The 20,235-nt window shown below is 38.8% G+C and overlaps 2 protein-coding genes and 1 pseudogene across 2 annotated transcripts; 2 read left to right on the top strand and 1 right to left on the bottom strand.

Annotated features, from left to right (window-relative positions):
• Positions 1 to 212: 212 nt before the first annotated feature.
• LOC102270890 (olfactory receptor 11H6) lies at positions 213 to 1,163 on the top strand. The gene has a single exon (XM_005901888.2). The coding sequence runs from the start codon at positions 219 to 221 to the stop codon at positions 1,161 to 1,163; it is 945 nt and encodes a 314-aa protein (XP_005901950.2). The 5' UTR covers positions 213 to 218.
• A 1,333-nt stretch (positions 1,164 to 2,496) lies between these two features.
• Positions 2,497 to 4,168, top strand: LOC102271176 (polypeptide N-acetylgalactosaminyltransferase 1 pseudogene; annotated as a pseudogene).
• Positions 4,169 to 12,421: 8,253 nt separating this feature from the next.
• LOC102271454 (olfactory receptor 11H7) lies at positions 12,422 to 13,740 on the bottom strand. The gene has a single exon (XM_005901889.2). The coding sequence runs from the start codon at positions 13,678 to 13,680 to the stop codon at positions 12,736 to 12,738; it is 945 nt and encodes a 314-aa protein (XP_005901951.2). The 5' UTR covers positions 13,681 to 13,740; the 3' UTR covers positions 12,422 to 12,735.
• Between the last annotated feature and the right edge of the window lie 6,495 nt (positions 13,741 to 20,235).

Below are 20,235 nucleotides of genomic sequence, written 5' to 3'. Positions count from 1 at the left end.
GAAAGAGGAATGAGAAAGTCCAAAATTCAAAGTCAGATCATATCAAGCATTCTTAAAGTTTGACAGTCTTCAGTAGTATAGTTAGGTTATTATTTAAATAATAAAATAATAGGATCTTGAGGGCTTTAGAACCTTATTAAGAGGAAATATTCCTGAGGACTGAAGAATAAAGTCATCTTTGTGATGGTAATTTTTTTCTCTTCACCCTTTAGGAAGCCATGAATGTGTCAGGAGTCAACACGGTGACTGAATTCATACTCCTGAGTTTTCCCTGCTCTAGAGAGGTTCAAGTCCTCCTCTTTGTGCTCTTCTCTGTGTCCTACATCCTGACACTGATGGGGAATGGGGCCATTGTCTTTGCAGTGAAGCTGGATCACAGATTCCACACTCCCATGTACACTCTGTTGGCCAACTTCTCATTCCTGGAGATGTGTTACATCAACACCACTGTTCCCAATATGTTAAGGAACTTCCTGTCTGAGACCAAAACCATCTCTTTCACTGCCTGCTTCCTCCAGTTCTACTTCTCCTTCTCCATGGGCACCACTGAGACCTTCTTACTACCCCTCATGGCTTTTGATCGATACTTGGCCATCTGCCGACCTCTCCACTATCCTACCATCATGAGCAGCTGTCTCTGCACGAACTTGGTGGGCCTCTGCTGGGTAACAGCCTTCCTCTGCTATCCAGTCCCTATCTATTTCATCACACAACTCCCCTTTTGTGGCCCCAATACCATTGACCATTTTGTCTGTGACCCTGGTCCCCTTCTGGCCCTGTCCTGCACCCCTGCCCCTGGAATTGAGCTTTCCTGTTCTATATTGAGCTCTCTTATTATCTTTATCACCTTCTTTTTCATTCTTGGGTCTTACACCCTGGTTCTCAGAGCAGTGTTGCGTGTCCCTTCAGCCTCTGGCAGACGTAAGGCCTTCTCCACCTGTGGTTCCCACTTGGTAGTCGTGTCATTATTTTATGGAACCCTCATGGTCATGTACATCAGCCCAACCTCTGGAAAGCCAGCTGGGATACAGAAGATTGTAACCTTGTTCTACTCCTCCTTGACTCCACTTGTTAATCCACTGATCTACAGTCTCCGGAACAAGGACATGAAGGCTGCATTGAGAAAAATTCAGAAGTGCACAAAAATTAGTCAAAGTGAGTGAGAGACCATGAGTGGATCAAGATCAGAATGATTATTTTTACTCATTTCTATTCCCCATTTAAAAATAGGTCTTTATTCATTTGTACCTAAAGATGCAGACTTAAAATGATCTATTGCTGCCTATTCAGTAATAAAATTAGTACACTAAACTAAATCAGACCTCATTGCTAACTCAGATTTAGTGGATGGTAATTTGAATTAAATGTCCTGGATGTCTGGATATTAGACTCTTCTAACCTGGTCTCCAGGAAGCACTTGTGCTTTCATTGGTGATGACCTACCTGGTTCCTGACCTCATGCATTTTTGACCTCTATTAAGTGTATCCATTCTTACACTTGATTTTTCTGACCTAAAGATGTCTGTTCTCTCTGTTCTACTCCTGACGAAGGGTAGCGCATTTACACCTTTTTATCCAGAAAGGTGGAAATAGAAAAACTGAGCCAAAATTTTTACTTAATTAAAATCCAAAAGATTAATAAAAGAATAGATTTGGGAGCTTTTTAAAAGAATAGATTTGCAAGCCTTTTGCCAAATTTCTTAAATGAGAATCTTTAAAGTGGACCCTGGAAATCCTTATTTTAATGTTACTCAAGAAATTCTGGTACACCTAAATCATCACCAGTTCACAGACTAATCTTATAGAGCCACTATTTAAAATAAATACCTGATGGGGAAATAAAAATTGATGTTGGTTGGGAAAAGTGTAAAAAATTATGGTGCATACTACAGATGACTCAAACACTCATGACAGTAGCAGTAGAAGTTACTTTTCCTGCCTCTTCTTAAACCCTCCATTTAAAAATAAGAAATAGAGTACATTTTCTTACCTTTTCTAACTGTGTAAGATAATTAATATACCTGGAAATAGGCTTACATTTAAAAAAGATTAGTATATAGTGGCTATCCAAATTGGGGTAGTTTCACGTGAAGGAAGATGTTGAGTGCACCACCCAAAAAGGTAAAGGCACACAGAGAGCAAAAGACAGTGATATTTAAGATGCTGAAACAAGACATACGAAGAGGAAACTGATGACAGGTCCAGGTACTTTGACCTGACCATTTGGTCAAAAATGACTTGCGAGGCCGAGAAGGCGGCGCGGCGGCCGGCGGCCCGAGGGTAGCGCCCGTATTGTGGCCTGCGGGACCGACGCCGCCGCTTGCGGAGCGAGCTGGAGCTGTGGGACATGTGGATTTGGGATGTGAATTCACTTGAAAAGCCACTTCGGGGTTATGAAAGTGATTTCTGATGAAACTGGATTGGAATAATTTTCATGATCTTTGTATATTTATATACATAATATATTTTAAAATTTTGCCTTTGACTTAAAGTGCCATGAGAAAATATGGATACTACAAGATGGTCCTAGCCACCTTCTGGATTTGGGTACTCTTGGATATGTTCCTGCTGCTTTACTTCAGTGAATGCAACAAATGTGATGGGAAAAAAAAAGAGAGAGAACTTCCTGCTGGGGATGTTCAAGAGCCCGTACAAAAGCCTCATGAAGGCCCTGGAGAAATGGGGAAACCAGTCGTCATTCCTAAAGAGGATCAAGAAAAGATGAAAGAGATGTTTAAAGTCAGTCAGTTCAATTTAATGGCAAGTGAGATGATTGAACTCAACAGGTCTTTACCAGATGTTAGGTTAGAAAGGTGTAAAACAAAGGTGTATCCACATAACCTTCCTACAACCAGTGTGGTGATTGTTTTCCGTAAATGAGGGTTGGAGCACACTTCTGCAAACTGTTTATAGCATCATTAATCACTTACCAAGACACATGCTAGAAGAAATTATTCTAGTAGATGATGCCAGTGAAAGAGACATTTTGAAAAGATCTCTAGAGAGCTATGTGAAAAAATTAAAAGTACCTGTTCACGTCATTCAAATGGAGCAACATTCTGGATTGATCAGAGCTAAGTTAAGAGGCACTGCTGTATCTCAAGGCAAAGTGATCACCTTTTTAGATGTGCACTGTGAGTGCACAGTGGGGTGTGGAGCCTCTCTTAGCCAGTATCAAACATGGCAGGAAGACAGTGGTCTGTCCTATCACAGATGTGATCAGTGATGATACTTTTGAGTACATGGCAGGTTCTGACATGACCTATGGTGGACTCAACTGGAAACTCCACTTTTCGCTGGTATCCCATTCCCCAAAGAGAAATGGACAGAAGGAAAGGTGATCAGACTTCCTGTGAGAACACGTACAATAGCAGGGAGTCTTTTTTCTATAGACAGAGATTAGTTTCAGGAAATTGGAACATATGATGCTGGAATGGATATTTGGGGAGGACGAAACCTAGAAATTTCCTTTAGGATTTGGCAGTGAGGAAGAACTTTGGCGATTGTTACTTGCTCACATGTTGGACATGTGTTTTGGAAAGCTAAACCTTACACATTTCCAGGAAGAAGAGTATCAATAAAAATAAGAGACGACTTGCAGAAGTATGGATGGATGAATTCAAGAATTTCTTCTATATAATTTCTCCAGGTGTTACAAAGGTAGGTTATGGAGCTATATCATCAAGACTTGGTCTAAGGCACAAACTCGAATGCAGACCATTCACTTTGTACCTAGAGAATATTTATCCTGATTCTCAGATTTCACATCACTATTTCTCTTTGGGAGAGATACGAAATGTGGAAACAAATCAGAGCCTAGATAACATGGCTAGAAAAGAGATTGAAAAAGCTGGGATTTAAGTGTCATGGTATGGGAGGTAATCAGGTTTTCTCTTACACTGCCAACAAAGAAATTAGAACAGATGACCTTTGCTTGGATGTGTCCAAACTTAATGACCCAGTCACAATGCTCAAATGCCACCACCTAAAAGGCAACCAGCTTTGGGAGTATGACCCAGTGAAATTGACCTTGTAGCATCTGAATAGTAACCAGTACCTGGATAAAGCCACAGATGAGGACAGCCTTGTGCCCAGCATCAGAGACTGCAATGGAAGCCGGTTCCAGCAGTGGCTTATTCGAAATGTCACCCTTCCAGAAATATTCTGAGACCACATTTTCAAAAAAAAGGAAAACATAAGGATTGACTGGGCTACCTCAGCATACATTTCTGCCACATTCTTAAGTAGCAAAAAAAGGAGAAGTGCTTTCCTCCTACAGGATGTAAGGTTTTTCAGCCATTAAAACTTTAGACTGCCCTCACCTTCCCTAGCTCTGAAGGTCTTCCTGTCCAAGGACATGCAACTACATAGTAGCGAGACTGTGCACACTGATGTTTACAAGATTGCAAGAGTGGTTCATCAAGAATCATCATAAAGAATACTCAGACTGAAACAGTCTATGCACTGTGCTTTCCAGAGAGCTGCACCTTTTATGGTTTGCTTGCACATCAGTGATCTCTGTTGAATGTGCTGTCCTAATGAAGAGACGTCTAAGAATTTTTTTCTGATTAGAACTGGTAGCCGGTATATTAAATACTGATATAAAAATAAATGAAAAAGAACTGGAGCCAGATTCAGAAGCATGAAAACATTTTTAAGATTTAAGAAACAAACTGTATTAAACAGGATTTAATGGAAATTAAAACAGAACTAAGAGAAGTACAATTTGTTATAGTATAGTATCAAATTTCTATATAGATTTCATATCTCAGTGGGGAAAAATAACAGATTCCCTCGACATTCATTCTGTTGTCATTGGAACTGTAGTTTTTAATTGCCTTCAAAAAATGGAGATTTAAAGTTGTGACTGATCTTACTGAACAAGTTAGATATCTCAGCTGTTCTTGGGTCAACCAGCTTACAGGCTTTCCTCTCACACACACAAATTTCTTATTAGAGTTTCAACTTCCTGACTTGATTCAACTGATTATGCTTTACACCCAAGATTCATACTACTGTATTACAGATTTGTTTTCACAGCAATAAATCTTCTGTTCTTTGTTTATGATTCCACTCAACAAAAGGCCTGCAGAAGTGATCTGTAATTTGGGTATTTGGAGATGGTATGTTTGATGGCTTTTTGGAGAACACTTTTCACTCCATGTGCAGATGTGCTTCATTGTCAAGTGCATATTTAGATTAGGTTCTTGAATTGTAATGCTGATCTGCTGCTTTTTTTTTTTTTTTTTTTAACAAAATCCGACTCAATATGTAAAAAAAAAAATCACTTGGCATCTGGGGTTGGTACATTTCATTCATTCATTTAAAGACAATTATTTACCTCTTTATGTGCACTGGGTTTGTATCAGTGTAGAAGATCAGGTCCCTGCCTTTGAGAAGCTTACATTCTTGTCAGAGAGACAGATAATAAGCAATTAAAGCTTAATAAGCACATTTGGATAGACAGAAACTTCTTTGACCTGCAAAGAGCATTTTCAAAAACCTAATAGCTAGCATTATATTAATACTTAGTGGTGAAACTGAAATCTTGTCCCATAAACTCAGAATCAAGGCAAAAATGTCTGTTCTTACCACTTCTATTCAACATTGTATTGGAAGTGTTAGTGCAATCACACAAAGAAAAGAAATAAATGGCATCTACATTGATAGAAGTACATTGTTTTTCATTGGCTATGAAATGATAATCTATATAGAAAATTCAATGAAATCTACAAAAAGGCTACTAGAATTAATAAGTGGGTGTAAACTATAAACTTCAGTGAAACAGAGTTAGGCAACCAGAAAGGAAACTTTCTTGCCCTGCCACTGTAGTAGAGCCCAGCAGTAAGATAACCTCCTCTTCTATCCTGGCAAGCACTCAGCCCATGAAAAACCATGGATTCTGTTTTCTGTAGCCTTCTCCTTCCCTTGACCATGTAGGGAGCTGATGTGGGTCATCATGATTGCAGACACTGAATTGCAATTCTAGGCTGATCCTGAATAAACTCCTTTTTTTCCTGGAGAAATATCTGGCAGTCTATTTGTTTCAAGTCAACATGAATTTTGAAAGATTTTAAGATCAAAAACATCTTGTATTCTACATACAGGTACTAGTGACAAGCAGAGACTGATACATTAAAATGCCATTTATAGTAGCTTCAAAAATATTAAATAGAGATAACCTTGATAAAAGATATGAAAAAATAATAGCTATGAGAAATTAAGAATTTTGGAGTAGGAAATTGCAACCCACCCAAGTATTCTTACCTGGAAAATTCCATTTACAAAGGTAAACCTGATAAAAGATATGAAAGACCTATACAATGGAAACCAAAAACACAGCTGTGGGAAATGAAAGGCAAATAAATGTAAAAATATAACTTGTTCATGGGTTGGAAACCAGTATTGATGTGGAGAAAATGGAAGCCTCCTACACTGTTGGTGGGAATGTAAATTGGTACAACCACTATGGAGAACAGTATGGAGGTTCCTTAAAAAAACTAAAAATAGTACTACTATATGATTCAGCTTCCTTGGTGGCTCAGTAAAGAATCCGCCTGCAATGCAGGAGACTGGCTGCAATGCAGGAGATCCAAATTTGATCCTTGGATTGGAAAGATCCCTTGGAGAAGGAATTGGCAACTCACTTCAGTTTTCTTGCCTGGGAAATCCCATGGAGAGAGGAGCCTGGTAGGCTGCAGTCTGTGGGGTGGCAAGAGTCAGACACAACTTAGAGACTAAACCACTACCACCATCGCCATATGATTCAGCAGTCTCACTCCTGGGAATATATCCAGAGAAAACCGTAAATCAGAAAGATACATGTAACCAATGCTCTATGCAGCACTATTTACAATAACCAAGACAGGGAAGTAACATAAATGTCCATCAAGAGAGGAATGGATAAAGAAGATGTGGTACATATACACAATGGAATGTTGCTGCTGCTGCTGCTGCTAAGTCGCTTCAGTCGTGTCCGACTCTGTGCGACCCCATAGATGGCGGCCCACCAGGCTCCCCCGTCCCTGGGATTCTCCAGACAAGAACACTGGAGTGGGTTGCCATTTCCTTCTCCAGTGTATGAAAGGGAAAAGTGAAAGTGAAGTCGCTCAGTCCGACTCTTCGCGACCCCATGGTCTGTAGCCTACCAGGCTCCTCCATCCATGGGATTTTCCAAGCAAGAATACTGGAGTGGGGTGCCATTGCCTTTTCCACAATGGAATGTTACTCAGCCATAAATAAGAACAAAATAATGCCATTTACAGCAACATGGATAGATGTAGAGATTATTATACTAAGTGACATAAGTCAGAGACATATCATATGATATCACTTATATATGGAATCTAAAAAATGGTACAAATGAACTTATTTACAAAACAGTAACAGACTTACAGACTTTGAAAACTTATGGTTACCAAAGGAGGAACATGGTAAGGGGGAAGGGATAAATTAGGAATTTTGGATTAGTGTGTACACACTGCTATATATAAAATAGGTAATCAACAAGGACCTACTGTGTAGCACAGGGAACTCTACTCAATATTCTATAATAACCTACATGGAAAATGAATCTGAAAAAGAATGGATATATGCATATGTATAACTGAATCACTTTGCTGTATACCTGAAACTAACACAGCATTGTAAATCAACTATACTCCAATATAAAATAAAAAATTTAAAAAATTGAGGTATAGAAATTATTCACAAAATTATATGTTTCAGGTGGAAAAGAGATTATCCTTCATTTAAAGTTATAAAATGTTGGCTATAATTCCCTGTGCTGTACAATATATGCTTGTAACTTATTTATCTACAGAGAAATTTGTACCCTTTATCTATAGAAATTTGTACCCTACCACTGTCTTGCCCATCCCCTTTTCCCTCACCCCACTGATAACCACTACTGTAGTTTGGTCTGTGTATTTATGAGTCTGTTTCTGTTATGTTCATTCATTTTTCTTTTATTTTTAGGCTTCACATATAAATGATAACATATAGTATTTGTCTTTCTCTGTCTTGACTTATTTAACTAAGCTAATATCCTCCAGATCCATACATGATGTTGAAAATGGCAAAATTTCATTTTCTTTATGGCTGGATGGTATTTCATTGTGTGTGTGTATCACATCTTATTTATTCATTCATCTGTTGCTGGGTGCTCATGTCTGCTTCCATATATTGGTTATTGTAAATAATGCTGCTTTGAACATTTGGGGTGCATGAATCTTTTAGAATGAGTATTTTTGCTTCCTTTAGATATAGCTGGAGTGAAATTTCTGGGAGACAGTTTGACAGCTTCTTACAAAGTTAAGCATGCGTGTCCCATTTGATAAAGCAATTTCACCCTTAGTTTTTTGCCCAAAATAAAAAATGGATATCCCCCCAAAAGACTTGTACACAAATGTTTCTATAAGTTTACTTCTAATGACCAATAATTGGAAACAAGCCAATGTCCATCAGTAGGTGAATGGATAAATTCCTCTCTGAGTTGAATCTGTCTTGGGACCTATTGGCTTCATGTACCTGTATGACTATATCTTTCCTAGGTTGGGAAGTTTTCAGCTATTATTTCTTGTTTATAAAATTTATTGATTTATTTTATTTTTGGCTGTGCTGAGTCTTCATTGCTGTACATGGGCTTTCTCTAGTTGTGGCAAGTGGGGCTACTCTGTAGTCGTGATGCCTGGGCTTCTCATTGTGATGGCCTCTCTTGTTGTGGAGTGTGGGCGTAGTTGCTCCACGGCATTTGAAATCTTCCCTGCTGCTGCTGTTAACTCACTTCAGTCGTGTCCGACTCTGCGCGACCCCATAGACGGCAACGCACCAGGCTCCCCTGTCCCTGGGACTCTCCAGGCAAGAGTACTGGAGTGGGGTGCCTTTCCCTACTAGGGGTCAAACAGATTTCCCCTGCACTGCAAGGTGAATTCTTAACCACTAGACCACCATGAAAGCCCTAGTGTGTCTAATATTTGTCTCAATTGATATCCTTTGCCCTGGGCGGCAGTGACTGGTTAATTTGCCTTTTTGTGTTTTTGAGGAATATCCTCCATGTGGCTGTTTCTCTGAAAGAATTCTAAGTTAGGTGAAATGAAGGCAAACCCTCTGTTGAAATGTTTTAGGGAACCCCTAGATAGGTCAAAACAAACAGGAAACTTTTGAGAATGAGGTCCATTCTGTTTCCTCTGGAACCAGGAATCCCTTCTAGGAATATGGCCTGCTATCCTTAAAATGCTTCTGAGCTGAGGCGATCTGGGCAAAGGTGATGTGGAGAAAGTAAGCTAAAATGTCACAGGGTTCTCCTACCATGTTTTGTTTGCCTTTTTTTTTGATGAGTATTCATTTGGTTGTTGCAAATTTTTGAATATTTTCCAAAATTTTAATAAAGCTGTTTCTGATCATTTTTTGCCTGTATTTTCAGTTTCTCTGTAGAGAATGGGTCTTTGGAGTTTCCTGCTCTATCATTTTTACTGAGAGATGAGTGGTAAAGCTTAAGAAAAGCAAGAGAATTAACAGAAAAATTCTCTTTTCCCCTTTGTTGCATAGGGAGATTGATTTTGGTGACAGGTTCACAGGATGCTAATAAAATGTTGATAATATTCCATGTTTTTCTACTGTGAATAAGAAATTCAAAGATATTTCTGAATTTCATATTCTTTAAACTTATAAAATTCTTTATAAATTACATAGATGTATATGTATGCATGGCATATCATATAATTTAAAAATGAAATTGTGATAGATTTATTATTGTCTCTAACAAGATCCTTCCTAGAACTGTTTTTTTTTTTTTTTTAATATCTTGAACCTATGTGAGAACAAGGCAGTTTAAAAATGAATCTAGCAATAGGGGAAAAATTAATGTAACTGTAGCCTACCAGACTCTGCTGTCCATGGAATTCTCCAGGCAAGAATACTGGAGTGGGTTGCCATTTCCTTCTCCAGAGGATCTTCCCTACCCAGGGATCAAACCTGGGTCTCTCACATTGCAGGCAGATTCTTTACCATCTGAGCCACCAGGAAAGCCCTATTGTTTATTCACAAAGAAGACAATATTAAGTTATGAGGCATATATGTTTGTATTCATTTGATTAGAAAGTTATAAAATTTTAAGAGAATTAAAAATATTTATATATTATAATCAGTTTAAAGAAATTAAAACCATTATATGTGTATGCATTTGCATGCTTATGTATGTTAGAAACTGACCAGTATTAAACTTGTTATTTGTAGGAAATGGGATTGTTAGAAAGAAGGATGGGAACATTTACCCTTAATTTTACACTTGTATGTATTGTTTGAAAATTTTATGACAAGTGTACATTGTTTTGTAATAAAAGCACACATCAAAATGTAGTTTTAAAACCAGATAGTATCTTAAATATTTAAAATGTAAATAACTAGTTAGCTTTGTGACTAAAACATTTAAATCTAGTGAGGACTGATCAAAAACTAGTTCACTCATCCATTTCCCAAAACTGCTTCTTTCACTACCTGCTTACTAGTTAGTTAACATTCTGATGCTTGGGATAAAAATGAAAAATAGTGTCCTTATCTTCAAAGGGCTTATAGTCTAAGGAAAGAGACACAAACACATAATAGACTTACCTCAAAGCATCTGCAAGTACAATGAGGGAATATGACCTGGTGTATTCTAGATGCATTACAGAGGGACACATAGTTGAACCTGGGGATATTAGAAAGGTTTTTCTGGTGGAAGTGATGTGTGAGTTGAATCTTAATGAAAGATATAAATACACATTCAACATCTAGTAAATTGCAACAGTAGGATACTTGTGACCTGTTGAGTTTTATACAAAATATTTCTGTTCCATCTTCAGCTAATAAGTTCAGCTGAGTCATTAAAATATTGGGGCTCAATTAAGGTAGAACTGTGATCGATATTTCAAGCTGTCTTTAGTAGCTTTCCAAGCACATTTTTTGATTCCTTTTCCTATCCTTTTTTAGATCTCTCTACCCACCCTTGAAGCATAGTGCTCTCCAGTTGCCCAGAAGGACTTTCAAAGAGATACTTTTTGGTCTTCAGGTGAGAGTTTTATTCCATTTTGAAACTACAGCATTGTTTAAATATTTGTACTTGTAACTATTTAATCAGATGATTTGGACACTGGAGAGTATAAACATAAAGAAACTAGTTTTTTTGACCATGTCTACTGCAAATTCTTTCTGATGTTCTGTTTGTTTCCACCTGTGGGTATTATCTGGGACAAATATGATAGTTTTTCTGATTACTTTTAGTGTTAATACATGGATTTTTAAAATCCAGGTACAATCTGAAACCAAATTTTAATTTTTTGTACAAATTAAAACGTATTCCTCAAGACAGTCTGACTCAAGCTTCTACTTCTTTTGATCTGCTTCTTTCCCCTCTGCTCTTTCATCTCTCCCTTCCCACAAGTCTATACTGCCTCTGGTTACTTTAGGTTTGAGAGGGGAGAGAAGTAATGGTAGAAAGGCTTCTCCTTTACTGGTATTGTTGTATTACAGGCGTGACAAAAGTTTGTATGTTAATTTTCATTTCATGGATTTATTTATTTTTTTGGTGAGGAGGGGAGCACCCTAAACTTAAGTTCCCCGATATGGGCAATACTTCATTGACTGACTACTTATTATTTCTTTCATTACTGGATTCTAGTGACCCATTCCATTTAGACTAACTTTGGGGATTGCCTTACTTCTCCAAGTAGTACTTTTGGGAGAGATCTCTTTCAAGATGTTTCATATTTGTTACCTTCTATGAGTTTCAACTAGGCCAAAAATTTCTGTATTTGTGATATTATTGGTGAGAATTCAGTTTCCTCCAGTTATAGCCCAGTTCTTCCTACTTTGCTCTCATAGCCAGCTCTTTTATAGTCTTTACATTTTTTTTCCCCAGGTGTGAACTAGGGACAGAACATGTGTCTCTTAAACTCCAGGGGACAAGGCCAAGCCCTCTGAGTGGATCTCTTGATGTAATTTTAATTTTCCTTAGAGGATTGCATACTGACAACTCACCAACAATATTCTTACTCATAGTTTCAACCAAACTTCTAGCCCTCCCCTTGTATACTATTGATGAAGACGATGAACTAAAAATTGTAACACTGCTTAATAATCTTTTAGTGTATTCGACAGTGATGTGTGGGGTTTTGCCAAAAATTCAGGACAATGGACATCTTATGAGTTATGTGTCTTTAAAAAAATGTATATGGCTATGCCAGGTCTTAGCTGCGGCACATGGAATCTTTGTTGCCCGGTGCTGGATCTTTAGTTGCGCTTTGCAAGATCTAGTTCCCTGACCAGGGATCTAACCTGGGGCCCTTGCATTGGGAGCACAGAGTCTTAACCACAGGACCACCAGGGAAGTCCCTGTGTTATGTGTCCTTTAAACAAAGTGTTAGACAGTCATGTAAGCAAATAACCAATTTGACTTGTATCTTTTAAAGTTGTGTGGCCAGAGATTTCACATTGAAAAAGTTGAAATCTTCCTGGAAGCAAATATTAAGAATTTTTAAGAGTTATTTTTACCATATGGTCAGGTGGCAGTCTCTTCCTATGGAACCACATTTAGGAAACTAAAAGTGCATCAGAATATAATCAAATATGTGATGAATCTTGCTGTTCACAAAAGCACCATGATGACTGTGAATAGAACCAAATCGGTTTGGATTGGAAGAAGAGGATTATTTTACCACTTGCAGGAAGAGAGTCATCGAGTTTCACAAAACCTTTTCATGAAGTTTGCATAATTCTCATTGCACAGAGGACCTGACGGAGGGCGAATTTCATGTCCCTATTGCGTAGGCTGTAGATGAGGGGATTTAAGACTGGTGTCACTACAGAGTATATCAGTGTGATGATTTTATGCATAGCAACTGAGTTGCCAGATGTGGGGCTCACGTACATCACCATAATGGTTCCATAGAACAGAGATACAATAACTAAGTGGGATCCACAGGTAGAGAAGGCCTTTCGCCGCCCAGCTGAGGAAGGAACACGAAGCACAGCTCTGAGCACCAAGGTATAGGATCCAAGGATGTACAAAATGGTCAGAATGATGATAAGAGAGCTCATAGAATGGAATACATGCTCTATTATGGGTGAGCTGGCACAGGACAATGCCATCAGAGGGTCCACATCACACAGAAAGTGATCAATGATGTTGGGACCACAATAGGGTAGTTGAGAAATGAAGAGAATAGGAACTGAATATCCTAAGAAACCAGTGAGCCAACAAAGAGACACTAGAATGGCACAGAGCTTCCCAGTCATGATGGTGGGATAGTGCAGTGGACGACAGATGGCAAGGTAGCGATCATAAGCCATGACACAGAGGAAGAAGCATTCAGTTGTGCCCAGGGAAAAGAAGAAGTAGAATTGAGTGAAGCAACCAGAGAAGGATATGGTTTTGGTTTTGGAGAGAAAATTGACCAGCATACTGGGGACTGTGCAGGTCATGTACCAGATCTCTAGGAAGGAGAAGTTGGCCAGGAACATGTACATAGGGGTATGGAGTCGGTGGTCCCACCTCACAGCACAAATGATGGCTATGTTCCCAGTTAGAGTCAAGATGTAGACCAACAGAATCATTGAGAAGAAGATGATCTGCATTTTCCAGGGACCAGGAAAGCCCAACAAGACAAACTGTGTCACAGTAGATATTCCTGACTTATTCATGGTCTCCAGACTGCAGAGAGAAGACAGATAGACAACTCACTTTACTGCTAAGGCATTTGGAATTTTCTTAGGACAGGCAGTTTGATTCATTCAGGAAAATGTATCAAATATTCTAAAACATGTATTGGGTAAATCTTGTCCTATTCTGAATAAGCCCTTTGGCCCTGACTCTTTGTAAATGTATAATTCTAGGCTGCTTGAACTTTTCTTTGCCAGTGGACCAAATCTGTTAAATTTCATCTTCTTTTCAAATAAAAAAAAAATCTTGAAATAGAGATAAAAATTATTTGTCTGATGTCTTATGTCTTTTTTTTTTCAATAAAAACTTCATATATTGCCGGGAGCCGGTGAGGCATTCCACTCGTGACAAAGGTCATGAGGAAGGAGGCTCGGCATACGCAAAGGTGGGATCGAGCCTCAGGAGTCCCCCTGGATATTCTCGAGCATCTAACCCCCACAAAAAACCAGAGTCTGCCTACTTTATTGCTTTGTGCTCTCACCTCTGACTTTACTGGGGGCTGTCCCCCACCACCATCTCGCTCTCTCTGTCAAAGAGTTAACTTACAGCTCCAATTAATAAAGTTCCTGGGCAACTAGGAGTGTTTAAATCCAAACCCCTCAGATGGCTCTCTAACTCACCTGACAAATTTACCCGGACTCCTATAGCTATGCATATGATTGTTTACAGTCTCCCAGCCTCGATAGGCACAGGAAGCTTAAGATATTCAAATAGCTTAGAGCCTCTCAGAGAGTTAGAAACTGTCAGAATAAAACTAGTAAAAGATTTCATTGATGAACCAATGCTTGTTGCCAAGTTTTCACATCCCCTGAATTGTATCCTTGAATGTGTATTAATTAATATAGTTGGTATGTAGAAAAAATAAGTAGTGGCCTTGGTGTTAGTAACTTTAGACCCTTAAGGTAATAAATTCTTTTCTTTGTTGTAAACCCTTTACACATCCGCCCTATAGGAATGCAATTTTGTCTTCGGAAGATGGCACCAAACCTTAAAATAATTACTCTTAGAGAAAATAAGTCTTACGGTTGATAAGTCTTTGTCAAGAGTCATAAAATGTTAATAGGCCTTCTGGCCAGAAGATGATGTAAATCACCTAAACCATTTGTATACGATAAATTTGCAGGAAAGAAACCCTGGTTTTTGATAAGGATCAAAGACGGCTGACTTTGCATCCCCTATTATCCTCTATGTGTAACTTAGGGTATAAAAGCCCCTGTTGAAAATAAAGCTATGGGCCTTGCTCACCAACGCTTGGTCTCCCCATGTCATTCTTCCCCTCAATTTCCAGCTGACTCTCCATCTGGAGCGTGGATATCCTCTGTGACCACTTATTTGCCTGGGCTTCTAAGACCCACTCGAGAAGGTGTCTAAGGTGGGGCACCTTCCACTATTCGAGAGGGCGCCTGCAGCCTCCGTGGTCAGAGCTAACCTGGTGTCATGGGTTATATTGATTTTCCGCGTAAACCAAGCTACTCAGCCTCTTTTCTCCACTGAATTTTCCTACTGAGCTATCCTCATTCTATTATTCTTTATATCTTTGATGAATAAATAAATAGTCGCCGATGCCATCTCCCCTTCGAATACCCTGGATCAGCCGGGGCTGGACCTCGGCAATATATAAGGGTAATTACTGCCATTCTGTTCAAAATGAGAGGACACATATGCTATCATTTAAAAATAGATTGAATCTGACACTTCCTACAGATTTAAGTGACTTTAGCTCTGGCATTATTATTTCAGATTCTCTCTCTCTTTTTCTTGAACTATTTTCATTAGGAGATTTTCTATCATTTTTTCCCTATGATATCAGAAGAAAATAAAAAAGAATATTCAGATAATAAATTATTTATATATTTTGCGATCTCTTATTTAAAGACAGTTATATTGCACCACAGCTTATTTACAACTTGGTATTTAATCTTTTATTTTTTGCAGTGAAAGTCATTATTAATCACCCCATTATGATTAATTTCACATAATTTATCACAGGGCTTCCTTGGTTGCTCAGACAGTAAAAAGTCTGCCTGCAATGCAGGAGACCCAGGTTCGTTTCTTGGGTTGGGAAGATCCCCTGGAGAAAGGTATGGCAACCCACTCCAGTATTCTTGCCTGGAAAACCTCATGGACCAAGGAGCTTGGGTGGGCCATAGTCTATGAGGTCGCAAAGAGTTAGACATGACTGAGCCACTAACACTTAATTTATCTGGTTTCATATACACTTAAAATATATGTCATTAAGGATAAATATTCTTTGGAAGGACTGATACTGGAGCTGAAACTCTGATACTCTGGCCACCTGATGTGAAGAACTGACTCATTTGAAAAAACCCTGATGCTGGGAACGATTGAAGGCAGGAGGAGAAGGGGATGACAGAGAATGAGATGGTTGGATGACATTACCAACTCAATGGACATGAGTTTGAGTAAACTCCAGGAGATGGTGATGGATAGGGAGGCCTGGCATGCTGCAGTCCATGGGGTCACAAAGAGTCAGACATACTGAACTGAAGGATGAATATAACATATGAGATGTATTGCAAAAAAAACAAAAACAACAAACACACTAAAATAACCAAGAGACTTCTAAAGCTCTTCTTATTGCTGTCATAAGTTCCCTTAAAATTCACTCTTTGAAAGATTGTATTTTAGTCTGTTTATTTATTTATGTACTTTGGCCACCTCATGCGAAGAGTTGACTCATTGGAAAAGACTCTGATGCTGGGAGGGATTGGGGGCAGGAGGAGAAGGGGACGACAGAGGATGAGATGGCTGGATGGCATCACTGACCCGATGGACGTGAGTTTGAGTGAACTCCGGGAGTTGGTGATGGACAGTGAGGCCTGGCGTGCTGTGATGCATGGGGTTGCAAAGAGTCGGACACGACTGAGCGACTGAACTGAACTGAAAGATATTTATTTATTTGGCTGCACTGGGTCTTAGTTTGGCATGCAGGGTCTTTAGTTGCAGCATAAGAACTCTTAGCTGTGGCATGTGGGGGTCTAGTTCCCTGACCAGGGATTGAACCCAGGCCCCCTGGATTGGTAATTCAGAATCTCAGCCACTGGGCCACCATGGAAGTCCCACTTTATATTTAAACAATATCTCTCAGTTTTCAAAATAGCAGAAAACAATTGAATCAAAGATGTTTTTAAAAATAATTACTTACCAACATTCCAAAATTTGCCCTTATTTCCTTTAAAATACCATCATCAAAGAAGATATCTTTTTAAGAATCAAACACAACTCAGAATAAAATTCATAATGATGACTTTAACATAATGAAATCTCTAGACATCTTTTAACAAGATATCTTTAGCTTTTTTTTGACTAATAGGAAATTTTCCTTAAAAATGATTTTGGTAAAATGGTATATGAAAGTGAAAGTGAGGTGGTATATACAGAATATTTATAGTATTCATTTAACATAATCAAATAGAAAAAAATTCCTTCTATTCAACGAGGTTATATATTTAATATATATGTCTTATTTAAAGATAAGCATATTTACAATGATATAGATGTTGCAGGCTCATTAAATTAGTAATGCATAAAGTGAACTATAATACTCATTAAAAGCAAACATAAGCTTCCCATTGAGCTGGTTGTGTCAGAACAGTTTGTAGTCCTGTGAACAAGAAACCAGGAAGAGAAGGAAATTCAAAGATGGAGGTAAATTCTTTTTAATTTTTTAAACTGGGATGATTATGAAGAGCTAAACTAACTTGCATTGATGCCCATTTTGGTGAGACAATTGAAAGGATGGCTCCCCACTACTGGAACCTGGTGCTTTTTAAGCTAGTGTCCACTCTTCTTAACAACACAAGAAAGTGGTGAAACAAAGAGTAGCCACTTACCTCTGAAACAGCAGCAACAGATGACTTGAATTCACAGTCTGAGTCACAGACTATGACTCAAAAGCTTCAAATATTTGAGCTGCAGACCACGTTTTTGACATTAGAAAAAAAAAAAAAAACACCTTACAGAAAAACTATCACTCAACTGTAGTGAAGGCATTGTAAATTAATTTCACAGATAATTTCCAACATAATTATGAGAAGCAATATTTAATATATTCACCATTAAGCCCTATGTGAATCTCAGTCTTCATATACACTGATTTGATTTTATTATTAGAAGAATTTCTTAATGTTACTTTTCCTGAAGTTGCAGATGGGTGGACAAAGGTGGAGAAGCTAAGAGAGGATACCATGAAAAGCCCTCCACTTCTATTTTCTCTTGGGTACAGCCCCAGTGGATGGAGCCAGTTTTAAACTATTTTGTTCAAAGTATCTATTAAAGTGATACCATTGCTGATGACCGAGCCACTTTCTAAAAAGGGAAAGACACATGGATGACTTTGGTACCATTCAGTGTGCTTATTTTGGAGAATGTGAGTTCCATGGTGATCTAAATTCTCTGTTTTTTTTTTTTTTTTTGGTTCTTAAGCTGAAAAAGAAACCGATACTCTTTGATACTCAATCTCTTGAGTATATAATATGTACAGATGTATAGGAAAATAGGCCTACTTGTGGCGATAATAGCAACAGTACCCAGCAGGGAAGATTTCTCCTAAATAGAATGCCACTTTCCTAGGTCATCCTGGGGAGTCCATAGGCTCTCCTTCACTGGTCTTAATGTGGAAGCCCTGGGTGAGACCCTCATGCGTATCTTATTTCACTTCTCTTGCACCATGAGATTCTGGTGGTCTGCTTCCTACAGAGTATGTTGTAACTATGTGCTGGTCTTCATGTGGGCATCATTTTGGCCGCTGTTGGGAATTCTCAGTTCTTTCTTTCTTAAATGTGATCCTATAACTTTTCATGTTTCCCCTATGGGCCTTCTTACTTCTTGCCTGGAGGTTTCATTAATATTTCTGATAGGTTGGCTCATAGGGATTATTAGAAATAAGGTGCTACATTGACTCTGGGGGGACACTGTAGTTTTCTTAAGTCTGTGTTTTTCAAGCAAGTATATGTGATTTTGTGCTGTGGGATACAAAAAGTGCCTCATTAATACTGTCTGAGGAAGGGACAGTTTTACTCAGAGGAGATAATTTTGTATTATGCCAAATATATGTATATGCCATGAAACAAAAAGTATAATTTTTAAGATGAAAATTTTAATTTAAAAGAAATATTGTCTCTATATGCCCCATGTTTTCTGACCACTGGTGCCAAACATGCTTTGGTGGTGGAAAGGTTTGATAAAAACTGCATTAGCATATTTCATCGTCTAGCATCAATAGGCCTATCTCCCTATTCTCCCTATGAACACCTAATTTCATTCCCAGTGTGGCCATAACTAAGGAGGTGTTCTCTCATTTTAAGTAGGTTAGCCTCTTAGTGTCTGACTTTCCTGTCACAGCATGGGGTTTGGGCACAAAAATGGAATTTGTTATCGGTATCAGTTCAGTTCAGTTCAGTTCAGTCTCTCAGTCGTGTCTGACTCTTTGCGACCCCATGAATCGCAGCACGCCAGGCCTCCCTGTCCATCACCAACTCCCGGAGTCCACTCAAACTCATGTCCACTGAGTCAGTGATGCCATCCAGCCATCTCATCCTCTGTCATCCCCTTCTCCTCCTGCCCCCAATCCCTCCCAGCATCAAAGTCTTTTCCAATGAGTCAAATCTTCACATCAGGTGGCCAAAGTACTGGAGTTTCAGCTTCAGCGTCATTCCCTCCAAAGAAATCCCAGGGCTGATCTCCTTCAGAATGGACTGGTTGGATCTCCTTGCAGTCCAAGGGACTCTCAAGAGTCTTCTCCAACACCACAGTTCAAAAGCATCAATTCTTCGGCGCTCAGCTTTCTTCACAGTCCAACTCTCACATCCGTACATGACCACAGGAAAAACTATAGCCTTGATTAGACGGACCTTTGTTGGCAAAGTAATGTCTCTGCTTTTGAATATGCTATCTAGGTTGGTCATAAATTTCCTTCCAAGGAGTAAGCGTCTTTTAATTTCATGGCTGCAATCACCATCTGCAGTGATTTTGGAGCCCAAAAAATAAAGTCTGACACTGTTTCCACTGTTTCCCCATCTATTTCCCATGAAGTGATGGGAACAGATGCCATGATCTTTGTTTTCTGAATGTTGAGCTTTAAGCCAACTTTTTCACTCTCCACTTTCACTTTCATCAAGAGGCTTTTGAGTTCCTCTTCACTTTCTGCCATAAGGGTGGTGTCATCTGCATATCTGAGGTTATTGATATTTCTCCCGGCAATCTTGATTTCCAGCTTGTGTTTCTTCCAGTCCAGCGTTTCTCATGATGTACTCTGCATAGAAGTTAAATAAGCAGGGTGAGAATATACAGCCTTGACTTACTCCTTTTCCTATTTGGAACCAGTCTGTTGTTCCATGTCCAGTTCTACCTGTTACTTCCTGACCTGCATATAGGTTTCTCAAGAGGCAGGTCAGGTGGTCTAGTATTCCCATCTCTTTCAGAATGTTCCACAGTTTACTGTGATCCACACAGACAAAGGCTTTGGCATAGTCAATAAAGCAGAAATAGATGTTTTTCTGGAACTCTTGCTTTTT

This window comes from Bos mutus, chromosome 10 (genome assembly GCF_027580195.1).
Source record: "Bos mutus isolate GX-2022 chromosome 10, NWIPB_WYAK_1.1, whole genome shotgun sequence".
Classification (NCBI taxonomy): Eukaryota; Metazoa; Chordata; class Mammalia; order Artiodactyla; family Bovidae; genus Bos; species Bos mutus.
Note: the sequence above shows the minus strand (reverse complement) of the source record. Positions and strands in the feature narration are given on the sequence as shown.

Excerpts from the sequence above, each read along its gene's own strand:
- LOC102270890 (XM_005901888.2), top strand. The coding sequence starts at position 219 with ATGAATGTGTCAGGAGTCAACACGGTGACTGAATTCATACTCCTGAGT.
- LOC102271454 (XM_005901889.2), bottom strand. The coding sequence starts at position 13,680 with ATGAATAAGTCAGGAATATCTACTGTGACACAGTTTGTCTTGTTGGGC.